Raw genomic sequence first — 17234 nt, 5'->3', positions numbered from 1 at the left:
AGATGCATACATTGCAAAGTTAGATAGACCTTAGAAGAAAATTCATCATCTAGTATGTTTTTTAAAAGTAACTGTTGGACAACGAACTTGTAACCGGAATATTTGATCGAACGATCGCTGCAAAACGTTAGCCGGTCGGAATACGTATTAGAATTGTGACAATTATGTAAAAATATGATATTTTAACTTCTTTTTTCTTTAACTTTTTTTTTTTTTTTTTTTTTTTGACAAAAAGATAAAAGTGACACTTGGTGCTTAAATGCAAAAGTTTAAGGGATGTAATCAAACTTGGATTTGAGAGACCTAAAAATCTTAGTGTAGTCAATTAAAAAATTTAAAAGAATTTTAAAATCCATTCAAATCTAGGTGTAAGGATTTTAGAATCCTTTAAAATCTAGGTGTGGTCAATTAAAAGATTTTAAAGGATTTTAAAATCCATCTAAATCTAAGCGTATTCAAAAAAATTAAGATTTTGGAGGATTTCAATAAGTTGTGGATCGTGTGAGATTTGAAAGCCAAAAGTATATATAACCAATACTAAAAAGAATCCAATCTCATTTTTTAGGATTTCAAATCATTCGACCACAATCTACCGCAATCCATTCAAATTCTTTAAAAATCCATATGAATTTTGTAGAAGTTTTTCTTAAATCCTATCATTCTTCCCTGCACTCGTCTGTTCACAGTTCACAGTAACAAATCCAAATCCTTCCTCTTCAGGCTTCACACTGCGAATCCTTCCCCTCCGCTTCGTTCCAGGCTTCCAATTTCGTGCTCTAATTCGAATGGTTTCTCTTTCTCTTTATTTTTGTAATTGAATCCCCCCGAAACCTATGGGAATGCTAAGACCGTGCTCTCTCTCGTCCTTATACGCCCGACTCCTCTCTCTCTCGGCGTCGTCTGAACGACTCCTCTATTGCGACCGCATCTGCTTGACTCTTCCGGCGTCAGCCACCACTCTCCGCTGCGTCGTCGTCTGATCGACTCCTTTGTCGCGTCCTCGTCCGCTTGACCCCTTCGGCCTCAGCCAGCACTCCCCGCCGCGTCGGCTGATCGACTCCTCCCGCGTTCTCATCCTGCCAGACGACCTCGCCAGACCATCCCACCGACCACTGAAACTCAAGTCGCAGATAATTGTTGATGTTTACGAAATCATGGATTTTGTTTTTCACAGATGTGAAAGTCCCCTATTGTTTATTCTCTTGCCGCTTGATTTCGGCTTTGCTCTTTGGTACTTGCTCTAACCCTCACAAGATTTGCAATTTCTGCTAATGATGATTAGAATTTGTGCCGTTGCCTTGGAATTCGGTTTTTTTTTTTTTTTTTTTTTAAACCAATTTATCTGTGAATTTGGTGTTATGATCTGTGAATTTGCTTCTGTTTTGTATCCAATTCATTATTCGAATATGTTTTTGAGACCAAAATTCGGTTTGCTGATTACCTTTTTGTTTCCCTTCATAATTTAGTCCAGGGCATATAATCTGCAGCTGCACCAAACAATTTACTATTTTTGTCCTGAATAGTTGAAGATAAGCCAGTTCAGCTTAATTCCAGAAGTTAGTCTAGTCTGAAGATAATTTGGTGCAACAAACGCACATTGTCCTGTCGACGAAAGTGGCAGAGTTCCGAAGCAAAAACAAGGGATTAGAAAGATCGTGAGTCTTCAGATTACTGAATAGTAGAGAAGTAGACGTGATATATACCTGGTCGATGGAATGTCCATACTTTTGTTTGTAACACTCAAATGTTGCTCGTAGTTGAAAGATGTTCCTTGTGCTGAGTATCCAAACAACATGATCATGATCGTATTGCTTTGTTTCGATGGCTTCATGTAACCTAGATGCCTCTGAATCGGCAATGCCTGTATCCACCAGCTGCCTATCGTACCTGTACGAGAAGCTGTGCCAACCAACAGTATCAGTCAATAGAATGCAACACTAGACCCAGACCGAAACCACAATTTTCTGTTTTCAGTGAACGAAAACAAATGACATTTTACTTTCTTAGCAAATTTTTTTGTAAAAGCATTTCAGACAAGTGGAGCTAACGGAAGGTTTGACGCAAAACCAAATGTAATGGTATTTTAGGATTCATACAATCTACCATACTTAGTGGGATAGGGCTCGGTAGTTGTTGTTGTATCATTTCTGACAAGTACTGCTTAATTGCTTTAAAATCTTCACCCTTTTTTAGAATATTTCCAGGCGAAGATGTTAGTAATCACTGAGCATTATAACAACGAAAATTTACCAAGTATTTGAACCTGATATTCCTGACGTAGGAAAGTATGTTTTCACCTTTCTGATAGGCAGGGAAACGTTGAGGCAAATTTTGGACCTACATCTCATCTTTTAACAGACTGTCAGAGAGGGAGAGGGAGAGGGAGAGGTAGATGAAGAGGAAGAGAAGTGCATCTTGCTCACTGCCATAAAGTGACAAAAATAAAATAAAAGTGTGTTGCCTTATTAATTTTTTTTTTTTATTTAAATTTTTGTAGTAATCAAACTCTTTCAAAGTAATTAATAGGGTGACGAGCATCATTATCATTATAGGGTGTGGTGAGTAAAAATATTTCAGAAGAAGGAAGAGAAGGACATTGAGTTGTGAAGTGAAGAAAAAAGAGAATTAAGTACATTTTGTTCTATTGAAGTTTAGAGTCAGTTTCAAAATAGATGATGAGGTTTTTACTTTTTCATATTGCATTCCACTTTGTACACCCTTTCATATTGATTATCGTTAATTAATAACGTGGAACTACAAGACTCATTCAAAATGTCTTCAATGTGTTTTACGGGACACGGTTGGCATGTTTCAAAATGGATGATGAGGTTTTTACTTTTTCATATTGCATTCCACTTTTTTTCCTTGAATGAATTTACACCTTTTCATATTGATTATCGTTAATTAATAACGTGGAACTACAAGACTCATAAAAAATGTCTTCGATGTATTTTACGGGACACGGTTGGCATGTTTGGAGGGTGAGTTCTGCTCCGGTACACGATCAATTAATAATCAATCTAAAAAATGTAACAATTGTTTTTTTTTTTTTTTTTTTTTTTTTGTTTTTTCATCTAGAAGACTAGAACTATGCTCTGATCATTGATGACAACACCAAAGACGGTCAACTAGTTCCATTCGTGGAAGATAAGGAGGCAGCAAGTCGTTGATGATACTGCAATCTCGGACTGAGTAATTGATAAGTCATCTTCTGATGGAACCCATTTCGTAGAAAGGGTAAAGAAAAAATAATGTAAAAAAAGTAGGGAGTTTTAACGAAAAGTCCGCAGTACTGTTTACTTTAACGAAAAATCATATTTTTTTATAGTAAAAAGTCAATCCTGATACTATTCACTTTACCCTTTATTGTGTCCTTACCATTAAAACTCAAAATTTTCAAATCTTTTTAATTAGTTTTCCTAAAAAAGTAAGAACTAAATTAACAATATTTTTCATTCATGTCTTTTGTTTTGTTTTGTTTTTGTTTTTGTTTTTGTTTTTTTTTTTTTTGACAAATAGTATTATCTACATTAAAAAAAAGAAGGTGTACTTAGCCTTGATTCAAATTCACCTTACGTGAGAATCGAATTTAAAATCTCACTTACAACTGAAAAAAATACCACTAAATCATGACCATTAAAATAAACATAAAAATTTAAATACATTGAAGGATAGCAAGGGTTTAGTGGACCTAATGGGCCTACATTAATAGTGTGCTAAAAAATACTAGGAACAAAAAGTGGCCCAAGGATCATAACATGTACATGATAATAAAATACCCAAGTTTCTAGAAAAAAAAAAAAAAAAAAAAGAAGAAGAAGAAGAAGAAGAGGGGAAAGAAAAATGTCAGCCGGCTCAAATTTCATTAAAAAGCTGAAGAATGAAAAAAAAAAAAACAAAAAAAATGGCAACTTAGTTCCATATGGGTAACCTTCTCTTTGAATGTAGTTTTCTCACCGCTATGTGAGTATTCTCTATATTCTCAAAACTTGTAGCTGTTGGTCCTAGATGTGATCAGAGTCGGGTGCAGTCCTCCTCTGTCCTTTATCTTCTTCTTCTTCTTCTACTATTACTTCTATTCCTCCCTGCCTGTCATCCCCCATTGCCCTTACTCTTTCAATCCATATTGTTTTCGATCTGCGTCTCATCCTGGATTTCTTGTTTACTCAAATCCTTGATGTACATCCACTAGTGTTTTAAAAAATTAGTCTCGGGGCACGCCTAGGCGGTCTTGGAGCCAGAGCTACTGGGTTTTCGCCTCTGTTTTGTGAGGGTAGGCGTAAGGCAGTCTCGGGGCGCGTCTAGGCAGCTGAGGTGCACCCAAGCGTTCAGTTGGACTTTTCTTTTCCATCCAATTCCAGGTCTATTTCTGCAATTCCTCTATTTTTGCCATTCCTTTATGTGCCGTTCAAGTTGGAAGGAAGAAGAAAAAGAAAATTTCTCTCTCCAAATCCTAGTGGCAAAGTCTAACTCTAACTCTTTTTTATTTTTTTTATTAATTATTGCCCATTCAGATTATGCCACATAGCATTTTGATTAGCCAATATTTATTTCTTGAAATTTCCTATAACTACTACACTCAGCCATCATTTCCTTTAAATTCCTTATAATAATTGCTCCACTCAACCTTTATTTCATTTTAAATTCCCTATAATAGCTTCACTTAACCTTTATTTCCTTTTGAATTGCCTATAATTGAGACATTATGCCTTTATTTCCTTTCAAACTCCCTATAATTGTTGTCATTCAGCCTTATTTCGATTGAAGTTCACTATAATTGCTTACAATAAAATAAATAATTACAACATTTAAGACTATATGACATAATTTCATAATTTCCAAGTACAACAACATGTAGTACTGAAGAAGGAGATATTATCTTTGGCTTAGTTATATTTATATTTATTTTACAAAGTAGTATACTATATATATAATTATATATGCAATATATATTAAGTTATTTAGGTCCCGTTATTCTTCACCTCACGCCTAGACGGGGCAATCCATGGAACGCTTTGCCTACGCCTCAGCCTTTTAATACATTGCCATCCACTTCCATGTCTCTCATCAATGGACTCTGATAAAACATACAATAATCAAACTATAAAGAAAATACAAAAACACCAAGCACAAAGAAAAGGCACACACAAGAACACAAAAAAAATTAGGGAATTGTTATTAGCACTCCAAAATTCTCATTCTACACTCCAAACTTTCTATTTTTAGAAAGAAAAATACGCTTGTGAGGAGTGTAGAATCAGATTTTTGGATTGCAAATAACACTTCCCAAAAATTATAGTGGTTTGGCCAAAAATTGTCAACGTCCACTTTGATGATTTCCGAGATAGTTCACTAGTTTGAATGCCCCTTTGGTTTACAAACCCTAGGTCCTAATATCTCTCACCCCTCACATTTTTTTCAAAAGTGTGTCCTCTTGTGTCTTGTGAGCTCTCTACAATTTCATTTTACACGCACACAAAAAACCCTCCCAGAAGTCTTGTTTATATAATATCAAAATTAGGGTTACATAGGAATTTAGCCAGGAACTACACAACTAACCTTAATATATAGAACTCCAAAACAAGATAAGAAATGCGGGTTGACTGGTCGAGCAGCTAGGTTGACTGGTTACCGAAACCTGAGCGTGAAATCCTTAAGTTGTAGCTTCTCCCCTGCTTCTCTCAATTGGGTGTCCAACCAACCTCGGCTCTCACAATCCAATCATCTTTTCAAGACGAGGGTATCTTGATGACTCGATATTATTCGATATTTTTACGTTATTTTTAGTTACAATTGGTTTGTTATTTTGGAAGAATTTTGATTTTTTACTATATTTTCATTGTAGGACATGCGGATCTACTTTGTGCAAAAAATGATCAAACGAAGAAAATTTGGAGTAATTTTAATGGAAGTGGGTTCGTAAGTCTTTCAAAACAATTATATCAAAATTTCAGATTTTAATTCCAAGCCATTTAACCGTGGAGACTTAATAAAGGCCCCAGCGCACAGTGCTCCCAATTTGACATTTGGGGCTTCATTGGGTCATAAGTCGGTCAAAATGGTGATTTTTGAGGAAGGCTCTTTCTACAAAATTGTTGAGGACGTCCTAATCTTTTCAACGCCACCTTTTGGACCTGCTTTGGAGCAGATACGATCATAAAATGTGGAGATCTTTTGGCTGATCAGATTACCCCATTTGAATAGGATTGTGTTTCCTAGTTTATTATTTTATTTGGTTTTCCAGGTTTGTTAGGAGACCTAATTTAGGTAGGATTCAGATTTCTAAGTCTATTTATATGTTTATTTAGGAGCCCTGAGGCAATAGAATGTTTTTGAGGGATTAGACTTCGGTTTAGAGAGCTTTTGTGGCACGCCTCAATCCCGATATCCCCACATACCAGGGTAGACACGTGTTGGTCGACACCCGAGGGTAACAAAGCCATTTTAACATGCATACAAATAAAAGATATGTAATTAAAACAATTATGCCAAAGTAGGAACGTATTCAGAGCATAAAACTAAACAATAATAATATGAAGGAATTATTATAAAAAGGTACGAACCGAGGAATGGGTACTACTTCAGTCCTAACTCTTGAGATGGCGCAAAAACCAAAAGGTGAGTGGACCAAGGTTTATAATAATAATAGTAGTAATAATAGGAAAACATTTTGTTTCTGAACATAATAACCCCTATTTTGAAAACTCATATATAATACTACATATAGGCTTTTTGAAAACCCTAGCATGCCATGTAAAACATTCGTAAACACATGTATGTAAAACCAGTGCTCAAAAATGGTGATATCGTAGCCCGAAGGCAAATACATGAAACATCCATAAATCACATCAGTGATGTACTCAACTAGGGGTATCATAGTCGTCCGAAGGCAGTACCTGTCCATCACCCGAAGGTGAAGTTGTACGACACTGGGTTACGCTAGTGAAGAAATCATGGTTCATCACCCGTAGGTGAAGTTGTACGACTTTAGGTTACACCATAAAAGAGATATATATACATCACACACTGACACTAGCCCCCGGCTAGTGAAGTTAGGGGAATCATTATAATCGATCGAAGGCAGTACCTGTCCATCACTCGAAAGTGAAGCTGTACAACACTGGGTTATGCTAGTGAAGAAAATCATGGTCTATCATCTGAAGGTGAAGTTGTATAACTCTGGGTTACACTAGAAAAGATATATACATATATATAAACATCCTCAACTGTGTCCTATGGCCATAGACGTCTACATACCCGTGTTGTGTGGATGTGATGTATGATAAACCACTAGATAAGTATCGAAAACATATCCCAAAATCTCATCTCAAATCCGGAGCTCAAAGCCTCATCTCGTCAATCCATAATAGCTCATATTCATAAATCCGTAAAGTAAATCATAAATTATAAATATTTCGTAAAGCAATTTAAAGCAATCATAAATTCTTCGTAAAACATATCATAAAACATGCTCAAATCATAAAATATGAAATGCATGCTAGGCTAATATTTTATAAAAACATGTAGGTTAAGAAAGGGTTCACTCACAAATATTCCATTGCCCAATAGCCACTCGATCTAGCGAGGATGGTGTCACTTCCCACCGATGCACCTAACCACATATAGAGGCCATTTAATAAAACTCTACTAAAACAGTCAAATTTGGGAAAACGGACAACATATTAGGATTCGGCACGTCGAAAAACCTACGGAGGGACCTCGAGTTCCCCCACGCGCCGCCACGTGTCAGCGGCTCGGAAGGCCACGCACCACCGTATGCATCGAGATGGATCATCGAAAAAGTTGTTAGCGTCACCGTGGTCATAGCCGTGGACAACGACAGAGCACAATACCTCTAGCGAAGGTGTGTGTTCTCCACTCGCTGGCCATGACGTGCACCCACGCGTAGGCCACGCCCTAACCTTGGAAGCTAGCTTGGGTCTGGGTCGGATTTGGGTTGGGCTGCTAGATTAGGCCTGGGCTATTAAGTTAATGGGTTTGGGCCAGATAATGGGTTTTGGATATGGGTTCTGGATTAATAGATTGGGCTTGAGTTTGAGCCAGGTTACATGGCCCAAGGGTTTGAGTCAGTTTTAGATTGGATTTTGGACTTGGTTATGGTTTGCGGGTCAGGTCGACCCGATTGGCTCACGGGTTGCCGGACCCAATGAAGAAGAGCACTGGTTTCTGGGAATTTCGACTAGGAAATTTCCCCGGCTCTGTTTTGGGGTCAAATCTCAACTAAAATTCACCATTTAAGAACCAAAATGAAGCTAGGAAGACAAAGATTCAAAATATACCTAAATAGAGTTGAGCTATGGTCGAGGTTGGCCGAGAAATGGCTCAAAAGCCATCAGACCTCGCTAGAAAAATCTAGAAAATGCTTCCTTGATGTATTTTTGTATCAATTCATCAAAAAGTCACACATATAATTTGTAAATCAACTCAAAACATAAAAAAGAGAAGGGATCGAAGGCGTTCCGAGTCTTACCTAGATCAAAGTTATTGAGAACCCCTATTGTTTTTTAACAGTGCACACAAGCTCGAGAGAGAATAGGGAAATAAGGTGGTGGTGGTCTGGAGGGTTCAAGTGGTCTGTGTTAAACCCAACCCCAAATATTTGTAATTTCACAGTTTCCCTAAAGTTTTAAAGAAATTTGCAAATTGGTCCCCTATCCTAATCCAATCCGAACCTTCCCTTTAGATTTTCTTTCTTTCTCTGTCTGCCACGTGGCAGCCCACTAACCTTCTCCCTATCTCTCTCTTTCCTTCATCTGAGTCAACCTTTTCCCTCTCTCTCAAACTCTCCCTCTTTTCCTAATCAAACCCATACACCCACGCACACCCATAGAGGCACCCTGACGACGACTACAACACCCCCAACCCCGTCGACTAGACCCTCTCTTCCTCTTTCATCCCTGTGAAACACGACGAAGCACAGAGAAACCCTGGCAACCTCCAAGACCCTTGAACGAAATCCTGGTTGTCTTTGGCCACCTTACGGTACGTCATAGGTACAAATCTTCTTCTTCTCTCTCGTACTTTCCTTTTTGGGGTTAGATAGTAGGTTAATAAGTTGATTTGCCGTTGATCGAAGCACAGGAGGCTCCGGTCTCCTTCCCCGGAGAGAAATGAAACCAGGCCCTTGGGCTGTTGTGACTCGATCCTTAGCCCACTAAAACCTTAAACCCAAACCCTTTCATTTTAAACCTAAAACCTTTTCCTTGGGTAAAGCTTACAAGCCCAAGGCCTATTAGAAACCAACCCAAAACCCTTGAACCCCTTAGCCTTTAGGTCATATGAACTTGGGCTTCCAACCCATAATCCCAAGCCCAAGCCCAGAGGCTAAGGCCCAAGGAACCCAAGCCTAGAAGCCCAATATCCTAAGCCCAAGCCCAAACCCATCAAAACCCTAGCCTAGCTGCGCTTGAGCCTACGCATGGCCGGTGCGTGGGTGTCTGCAAGTATTGGCGAGTGGAGCACATTCACTACCATCCATTGCGGCGCTGGTGACTTTTTCAACGACCTACAGCGGCAAGTGGCCGCCGGAGCAGTCACCTTGTGGCGGCGCTTGGGGTCGCGCATAACTGTACTCGAGGTCCCTTTGTATGTTTTTCGACGTCCCAAATCCGTTTATGACGTCTGTTTTCCTAAATTCAATCGTTCGAGTATAGTTTTGTTAATTGTACCCTTCATGTGCTTAGGTGCAATTATTAGCGGTGATTCCGTCATTCCTAATTCATACGGCTCTATGACAACGAAGTATCTGTGACTAGACCCCTACTAAAATGCATGTTTTATTAGTAGAAATGCATACATGAAAAGCATGATTTAATGATTACATATTGTGAAACGTTTTATGAGTAAATTATATTTACACTCTATAATTATCATGCCATACTGAGAATATTTTGGAATACCATATTTTATCAGACTAATGTTCATTGTAGTATATATGATGGATGACTATATACTATTTATGAACATATTTTCTACACTTCTTCGTAGTATATATGATGGATGACTATATACTACCAAGATGTTTTTGAGATATATGTATCTATGTTTGGAAATAGTATATTTAATGTTTTGTGCTTATCTAGTGTTCACTATTATGCCTATGGGCGAGGGAGATATATGGTTGAGGGAGGCATATGGCTGGCAGGAGATTGGTACTAATACCACTAGTTAGCACACTATAAACGAGATATGTTTCATGAAAGGTTTTATGGCATGCTAGGGTTTTCAGAAAACCTATTACTTATTATGCTATGAGTTTTCATTAAACTTTGGGGGTTAGTATATCGAATAACTATTTCAGTATTATATACATATATCAACTTGGTCCACTCATGTTTGTTTTGCGCCCCCTCAGGACACAGGAACGAGGTTTACGACCCGAACTACAAGGTTTTCCCCTACCAATGATATCGTGCCATCTCTTCTGCTTTGACATCGTTGTAATAGCACCTTCCGCTTGTATTCTGAATTATATTTATGCTCTGAACATATCATGCATTATCAATGTGTTTTCATTGTTGGCAGTTGAATATTATTTATATCACTATCTTCACGCAGAAATGAATAGTCACATCTTATTATCTTGCTACAATTCATAAACATCATATCGTACACTAGTAGTTCTTTTCTAACGATACGTGTTAAACATTTGTATATTGTTTTATGTAGTTTGAATGAAATTTATATGCATGATTTACATGTTCTTAGGATGTGCATTCATTAAATGGCTTGCGTCACCTTCGGGTGTCGGCCAGCATGTGGCCATCCCCATGTCCCTCGAACATCGTGATCGGGGCGTGTCAGTCTGAGGTCTCACCAGAGAGGCGAGGTGATGTGGTGGTGATGCTGTGCGGGTGCGGTGAGTGTGTGTGTCTCTCAAAGAAAGGGAGAGAGTGTTCCTCGGAAAGAGACAAGGAGAAAGAGAGGGAGACAGAGAAAGAGAGAGAGAGAGAGAGAGAGAATGAGAGTTCTAGAGAGAGAATGAAAGAATTCTAGAGAGAGAGGGAGATGTCACGAGACCAAAGGAACATCCCAGAAAATGGGGTCACTTGCCGCGTGTCAGCCTGGGAGTGGTCCAAGGTGGTCCAAGGGACACATGGCCATCAAGAAATCTGAGTACAACTTGCTGTAAGGAAGGCTTACCAAGTTCGCTACAAGCACTTCTTGGAGGAAGACTTGGCTGCACACACAACTGGTGATATCCGCAATGTAAGAGCATTATTAACGGCAGAGGATTTTTTTGGCAAACAGTCTGACATGTTATGAGAGTTCACTTTACTAATGGACAACATAATAAGTTGGAGAATTTTCCATTGTTTGCCTCCTCTTTTTTGTATTAGGTGAAGTACCATTTTGGTATCTATGTTTTTCTCAAATTTTGTTCTGAAAACTGTTAGACTAGAAGAATTGTTAATGGTGTTTGATGATTTTTGGTCAATGTTACAGCTTTTGATTGCTTTAGTGACTGCGTATCGTTATGATGGTTGTAAGATCAATGCAAAACTGGCGAATTCGGAGGCCCATACTCTTCATGATGCTATCAAAGACGAGGTTTTCAATAATGATGAAGTTACTAGGATCCTCAGTACTAGGAGCAAGACTCAGCTCATGGCAACCTTTAACCGCTACTGAGATGACCATGGCACTTCCATCAGTAAGGTACGCATGAACCTCCTTACGTCAAAGTTCGAGCATCCAACCCAAGACTAATTACTTACAGAGACTTTTATCTAGTAAGAGTAAGATTCATGACTGCCGAGATTGACCTGTAAGTTTTCTTCTTTTTATCAGAGTTTGTTGGAAGAGGGTGGTGATGGAAAAGGCACTGCATGTAGCCCTCCGATGCCTCAATGACCCCAAGAAGTAATTTGAGAAGGTTCTTCACAACGCAATCAAGAGGGTTGGAACTGATGAGGATGCTCTCACTCGTGTAATCGTGACAAGGGCTGAGAGGGACGTGAAAGACATCGAAGAGGTTTACTACAAGAAGAACAGCGTTCCTCTCGACCATGCTGTGGCCAAAGAAACTTCCGGGGATTACAAGGACTTCCTCCCTACTCTGCTGGGGAAGGAAGATTGAAAATCTTCGCTGATCAAATTAGTATGATCAAGTGCTATGAGTGCTTCTGTTTTTCTATCGAGTTTGATGACTGTCTTTATTTTCCATGTTTGTGTTTCCTTGTGGTGTGACTATCTACCTTACCTTTATCTATGTTTGTTGGAGTTTAAGGTTTTTATCAAGACTTTTTGTTTTCGTTTCGGATGTTATGGGGTATTAATAAAAGTTGTCTGTCAGCTTTTTAATCAAGGGTTGGACTAAACAGAAGTTATATTTATAATCTAGCAACAGATTTCGATTAATAGCAAGCGAGGAAAGTAAAAAGACGTAATGAAATTTCAAAACTCCTATGCCTGATAATTAAATATGAGGAGAAATGGATATGCTGAGCAAAAATATTTGGGTGTGAGTTCGTGTGACTTCTATAAATAATGTCTGTCTTGTTCTCTTGCCAAAAGTCGGGCAAAAAGTGTCTTCGTGACTTCTACCAGAAGAACAGGACGTAAGAAGGACTAAAAACTTGAACAAATCTAAATCAATAGCATCAAAATCCGAGGAATCCTCACATTAAATCATAACAAAGCTTGTGGATAAATCTCAGGATCTGTCGACAAAATAACTCGTTAAACGATTGCTTGAAATAAAAAAACAACCCAATTATTGGTATATGAATTACAAACTTATGTACGTGGATTATGTCATTAATTGCTTAGAGAATGTTTGAACTATGTCCTTAACTATTAGAAAATGTTAACAAATGTTTATAGGTAATCTAAAAGTTTCTTAAGCCTCTATTAGTAATATACTGATATTTCCTTAAAGTCATATTCAACTGGAGAAAACTTGGGCTTACTTTCAAAATAGGCTTTGCTAATCTCATCCCATTTCATTCATTAACTTGAGCAAAGAGGGAGTGGTCTCACCAGCTTGAGTCTCTGCACGCTACTTTGAATTTGCATCGAGACTTCTTTGAACACGAAATCAGTTTATTGAAACGCTAAAATGCGTCAGTGATTGATTGATTTATTTCAGTTTCTCTTAATGATAACACAACACACATACAGATAGCTATAACAGCCATGAAAAGGCCAAACAATCGAAAACAATTGAAAAGGGTAACACAGAGACCCTTCCAATTAATCCCGACAAACCCCAACTTTCCGTCCGGCCGTTTTAGTCAGCCTCGTTTTGCAAGCAATGTGAGTAGGAAATCCTTATAATTCCCATTAGCCGTCTCTTCAATTTTCTCAACTAAAGAGACTCCATGATGGTTCTCGAATTCCTCCTTGATCTCCACCATGTCCGAGTGAGCTCGGGTAACAATTACTCTAGTCAATCCCTTCTTGGCATGCTTATGGACATCAGTTCTCAATGAATCTTCCAAGACCTGATAAGCACAAGAGTTCAAGAATTTCATGCACAAGGTTGCTTGAGATGTCATATGTAATATTGCATGAGTAACTTGATACAAAATTTGTGACTCTGGCTTACCTTGCTGAAATATTTCTCAGGAGTACACAGGCACTGCACCGTCTCTTTTAACCTCACAGCATGATCAAGATCCTAAACAAAATAATGTGACTTTAGAAAATAGATGCAAGTAGCATTCTGAATACTGGAAGTATTTCGGTTGACAAAATTTCTGGATAATGTTGCACAGCCAACTCTTTCTCCCAAATTATTTCTCTTGCATACGTCAGGTTGCATATTACATGCCGTCTAAGTAGGCCAAGAAAAGTTCGAAGAATTAGCTAGGCAGTTAAACGTTTCTCTTTGGACCTTATATACATACTTCATCAATGTCGTGGCCAGAAATTTCCTTGTAGTGTTTAGAGACTTCCTTGAGATGGGGCTTGCTCCTTGTTGATAGTATCCTGATCACCTCATCATCTTCATTGGGGTGCCTCTTATCGACATCCTTAATGGCATTAACAAGTGTTTTGGCCTCAGATTTTGCAGTGTCATCCTTAACCTTTGATCCTTCATACCTATAGGAACTCACAAGAGCAACCAAGAGCTGGACAAAATGAAAACGAAACACCAGTTAGATGCTTTCACATATTCATTTCCTACACACACATATTACAATTCATATGCTCAAGGTCCGAATACGAAGAAAATGAAGAAAATAAATGAATTTCAAATGACTCATTCCGTGTAGTTTTTAAACCTTATCTTTGTGCAATAGTCGTGCAATAAAATTGAAAAAAAAAAAAAAAACAACGAAGTACAAGGCCCATATTTCTCAATTCTCACTTCTCACTTCGATCTATCTCAGGTCACAATTATCAAATAGGCACTATTATCCCACAAGCGAAAGAAAACTAAGAGACAACCATGCAAGTGCTGAGTATGGAAGATGAAATTTACCTTGCCTTCAGGGCCATCAATGTGGTAGGCAACATCTTCTTCAATGGAGTGATCAAAGAGGGAATGGTAGGCCTTCCTAGCTCCTAATAGCTCCTCGGACGATCTCGTGCATGCAATCTCAACAAGAATACCATATGATTCTGGACCTTTCTTCAAGGCCTCCTTTGCCAAACGAGCATCTCTTTCCCATGGATGCATTGTCCATAGGACCACAGCATTCTGACAAAATTCATAATAAAGAACCTCATCACTCCTATTCTCATCATTATGCGCAAATTTGAAGACTAATGTTTCTTATTAGACTAATGTTATAAGTCAAATTATTGGACTATGAATAATCCACACATGCAACATGACTTTAGTTTACCAAATGAGATTATGGGGCTGCCGCCCTTTTGAAAGGACAGATTTGCAATAATGTGTTGATTAGTATCAATAACATGTTGATAGTTTGTCAATATCGCTTTGTTATTGATTTAGTATCAACGTGTTATTGTCAATCTATTTTTAATAAAGGGCGGACGTCCAACAGAGAGATAAACTAGTGTGTTCTTATTAGCATTTTTTTTCTTTTCTAGCTTTATCAAGTTGTGCAAGCATGTTAGATACATTGGTAGGACACCACAACAGACATACAGACATATCTAACCAAATTTGGAATGACAATTAGAAGTGAAACTAATAATTGTTCCAAGAGTGAATTACACTGAGGGAGTGCACAGTTGGTTTGGTTCGGTTGATAAATAATCTCTTCTTGGCAAATAAATAAGAGGTCTCAGATTCGAATCCGCCTCTATCAGAGTTGAGGGATTTGGAATTAAGATGCAGCTTAAGAAAATTAAAATGAAAATACCTTAAGAATAAGATAAAATAAAACGACCAGAAAGTTACCTTAAAACGCAAGAACTCATGCTTTAGAAGCTTGATATGGTGATCATCCCAGCGCTCGAAGGAACGTTCATCTTCCTTGAAAAAGTGGGGAGTTGTTGCTTTCCTGAAGGATTGCCTTTCCTCAGGATGCGATTTTCCCAATATTGCTACCAGTGCCTTCTCATCAACTCCAAGTCCTGCCTCAGTTAAATTAACATATATTATTTAATTTAATTAATTAATTAATACAACCTTTTTATCACTAATTTTAAAAAGACTAGTGAAAAACTCATATTCCCGTCTAATTAACTACGAATTCCACTATGATGTGTTTATATATTTACTTCATATCAGAATGCGAAGGAATTGGGATAAAAAGGAATCCAAATGCGAAGTATAAAAATTACTGTTTGATATAAAATTGTGGAAGAACTGAGTTTTTGTAGCTACAAAAGATTAGTCCATAAACTGTAAATTTTTATTTTTACAAACAATACTGCAGTGGCGGAAATCGAACTGGGACTTAAAGGGTGAATGTTCTTGATATACTTAAGCTGCTTTCAGCTGTAAAATTAAGCAAATGGGGGAAATCAATTTAATTCACATGTGATTGACTAATTCACTAAGATAAAAAAAAAATTGAATAAAAGAAAAATTACTCTAAAGAATTAGAAGAATTAAAATTGGAACGTAAGCAAATTGTAATTGTAAGAGAATTAACGTAAACAAATCGTAATTGTAAGAGAATTAACACATTGAAATTGAAATGATAAAATAAAATAGAGGAAAATTATTATTTAGAGGGAACCTGAGAAAGCCTTGGTGAGAGTTTGCAGCTCAGGAGTGAGAGCCATTGTCTTGTCTGTGTTGATTCTGTTGATAGAGATCTTCTTGCCGTGCCGCATTATATATGAACCCGAAAAGTTATATTTGTCAGTTCGAGTCAAGGGTACTTTAGTAACTTTAGCTATATTATAAGTCATCAGACTGTATAGTAATGAGATGTAAGGAATTGATTAAACGGCACTGAAACAGACGTAGTCGTATTTTACAAATTTATATGAGTGTAAATATGTGTCATTTATTCATGTGGCGTTTCTAATCCGTGCATCTTTGGTCGCATATATGGTGTATATTTTAATTCCCATGGTTTTCACCCCTAAAATTTTGATGTTGCCTTCAAATAAAGAGGAATGCTAAAATGACTCTTTATAGATTCTCTATCATCTCACAGTTTAACGTTAATTTTTGTACTAACATTATAAAATATTATGTAAAAAATATGAAGTGACAGAGAGTCTATGAAATGTTCATTTTTGAAAAAGTATGGTTAACATTTCTCTTAAATCAATTGAGTGGTGAAAGAGTGATGGGAAAAGGGTCAAGATTGAATCACAATAATTGTGTCATAAAGATTCAGGACTCTATTTTCGTATTCAATGATGTTCACATATAAAATTACAACACTGTTTAGAATTTAATGCATTTTTTACAATTTTTTTTTTTTTTTAACAAGTTGAAATCACAACGACGATTCTCTAGAGATTTTAATAAAATGTAGTCATAATACCGTATTTATTGACAAAACTATGAAACGGTGAAAACCAAATACATTTATTATGACATACATTGAAGCCCAATTTCAGTTATTGTCATATTGGCCACTCAAAAAATATGTGAGAACGATATTTATAAAAACTTTTATTCGTGAGATGAATAATATCTTTAATAGTGAACTTGATTTTGAAAAGAAGTTACACCTTAACGGGTAGAACAACTTATACCCAAATTGGGTTAAAATTCGAATTCTTTAATTTGAATGTAACGAAATGCATATACCATCATAAGAAGAAAAAAAAATTATACCCAAAAAAAAATATTAATAAATTATTTAGGAAAAGCCTAATACGTGCAA

At 37.2% G+C, this 17234-nt stretch overlaps 1 protein-coding gene, 2 long non-coding RNA genes and 1 pseudogene across 4 annotated transcripts; 2 read left to right on the top strand and 2 right to left on the bottom strand.

Annotated features, from left to right (window-relative positions):
- Window positions 1-582: 582 nt before the first annotated feature.
- On the top strand, window positions 583-1862 carry LOC148695437 (uncharacterized). The gene is made up of 2 exons (XR_015964555.1): window positions 583-1231; window positions 1467-1862. It is a non-coding gene; the product is annotated as an uncharacterized LOC148695437 (long non-coding RNA).
- A 2871-nt stretch (window positions 1863-4733) lies between these two features.
- LOC148695436 (uncharacterized) lies at window positions 4734-8608 on the bottom strand. The gene is made up of 2 exons (XR_015964237.1): window positions 7549-8608; window positions 4734-5077 (listed from the first exon to the last, which is right to left on the bottom strand). It is a non-coding gene; the product is annotated as an uncharacterized LOC148695436 (long non-coding RNA).
- Window positions 8609-10776: 2168 nt separating this feature from the next.
- LOC137733528 (annexin-like protein RJ4) lies at window positions 10777-12328 on the top strand (annotated as a pseudogene). The gene is made up of 4 exons (XR_015964344.1): window positions 10777-10879; window positions 11138-11229; window positions 11467-11679; window positions 11812-12328. The product of XR_015964344.1 is annotated as an annexin-like protein RJ4 (transcript).
- Window positions 12329-13064: 736 nt separating this feature from the next.
- On the bottom strand, window positions 13065-16203 carry LOC137733314 (annexin D4). Its single transcript, XM_068472473.2, has 6 exons — window positions 16128-16203; window positions 15341-15516; window positions 14450-14668; window positions 13872-14096; window positions 13571-13642; window positions 13065-13466 (listed from the first exon to the last, which is right to left on the bottom strand). Exons 1-6 carry the CDS (start codon window positions 16171-16173, stop codon window positions 13257-13259), a joined length of 948 nt encoding a protein of 315 aa, XP_068328574.2. The 5' UTR covers window positions 16174-16203; the 3' UTR covers window positions 13065-13256.
- Between the last annotated feature and the right edge of the window lie 1031 nt (window positions 16204-17234).

Source organism: Pyrus communis, chromosome 7 (genome assembly GCF_041283825.1).
Source record: "Pyrus communis isolate YQ-2024b chromosome 7, ASM4128382v1, whole genome shotgun sequence".
Classification (NCBI taxonomy): domain Eukaryota; kingdom Viridiplantae; phylum Streptophyta; class Magnoliopsida; order Rosales; family Rosaceae; genus Pyrus; species Pyrus communis.
Note: the sequence above shows the minus strand (reverse complement) of the source record. Positions and strands in the feature narration are given on the sequence as shown.

Bases quoted from the DNA above. Each gene is read 5' to 3' on its own strand.
- LOC137733314 (XM_068472473.2), bottom strand. From the start codon at position 16,173: ATGGCTCTCACTCCTGAGCTGCAAACTCTCACCAAGGCTTTCTCAG. The intron at 14,097-14,449 runs GTAAATTTCATC...CATTTTGTCCAG, and splicing joins TTGATGGCCCTGAAGGCAAG to CTCTTGGTTGCTCTTGTGAG. The intron at 13,467-13,570 runs GTAAGCCAGAGT...TGTGCTTATCAG, and splicing joins CTGAGAAATATTTCAGCAAG to GTCTTGGAAGATTCATTGAG.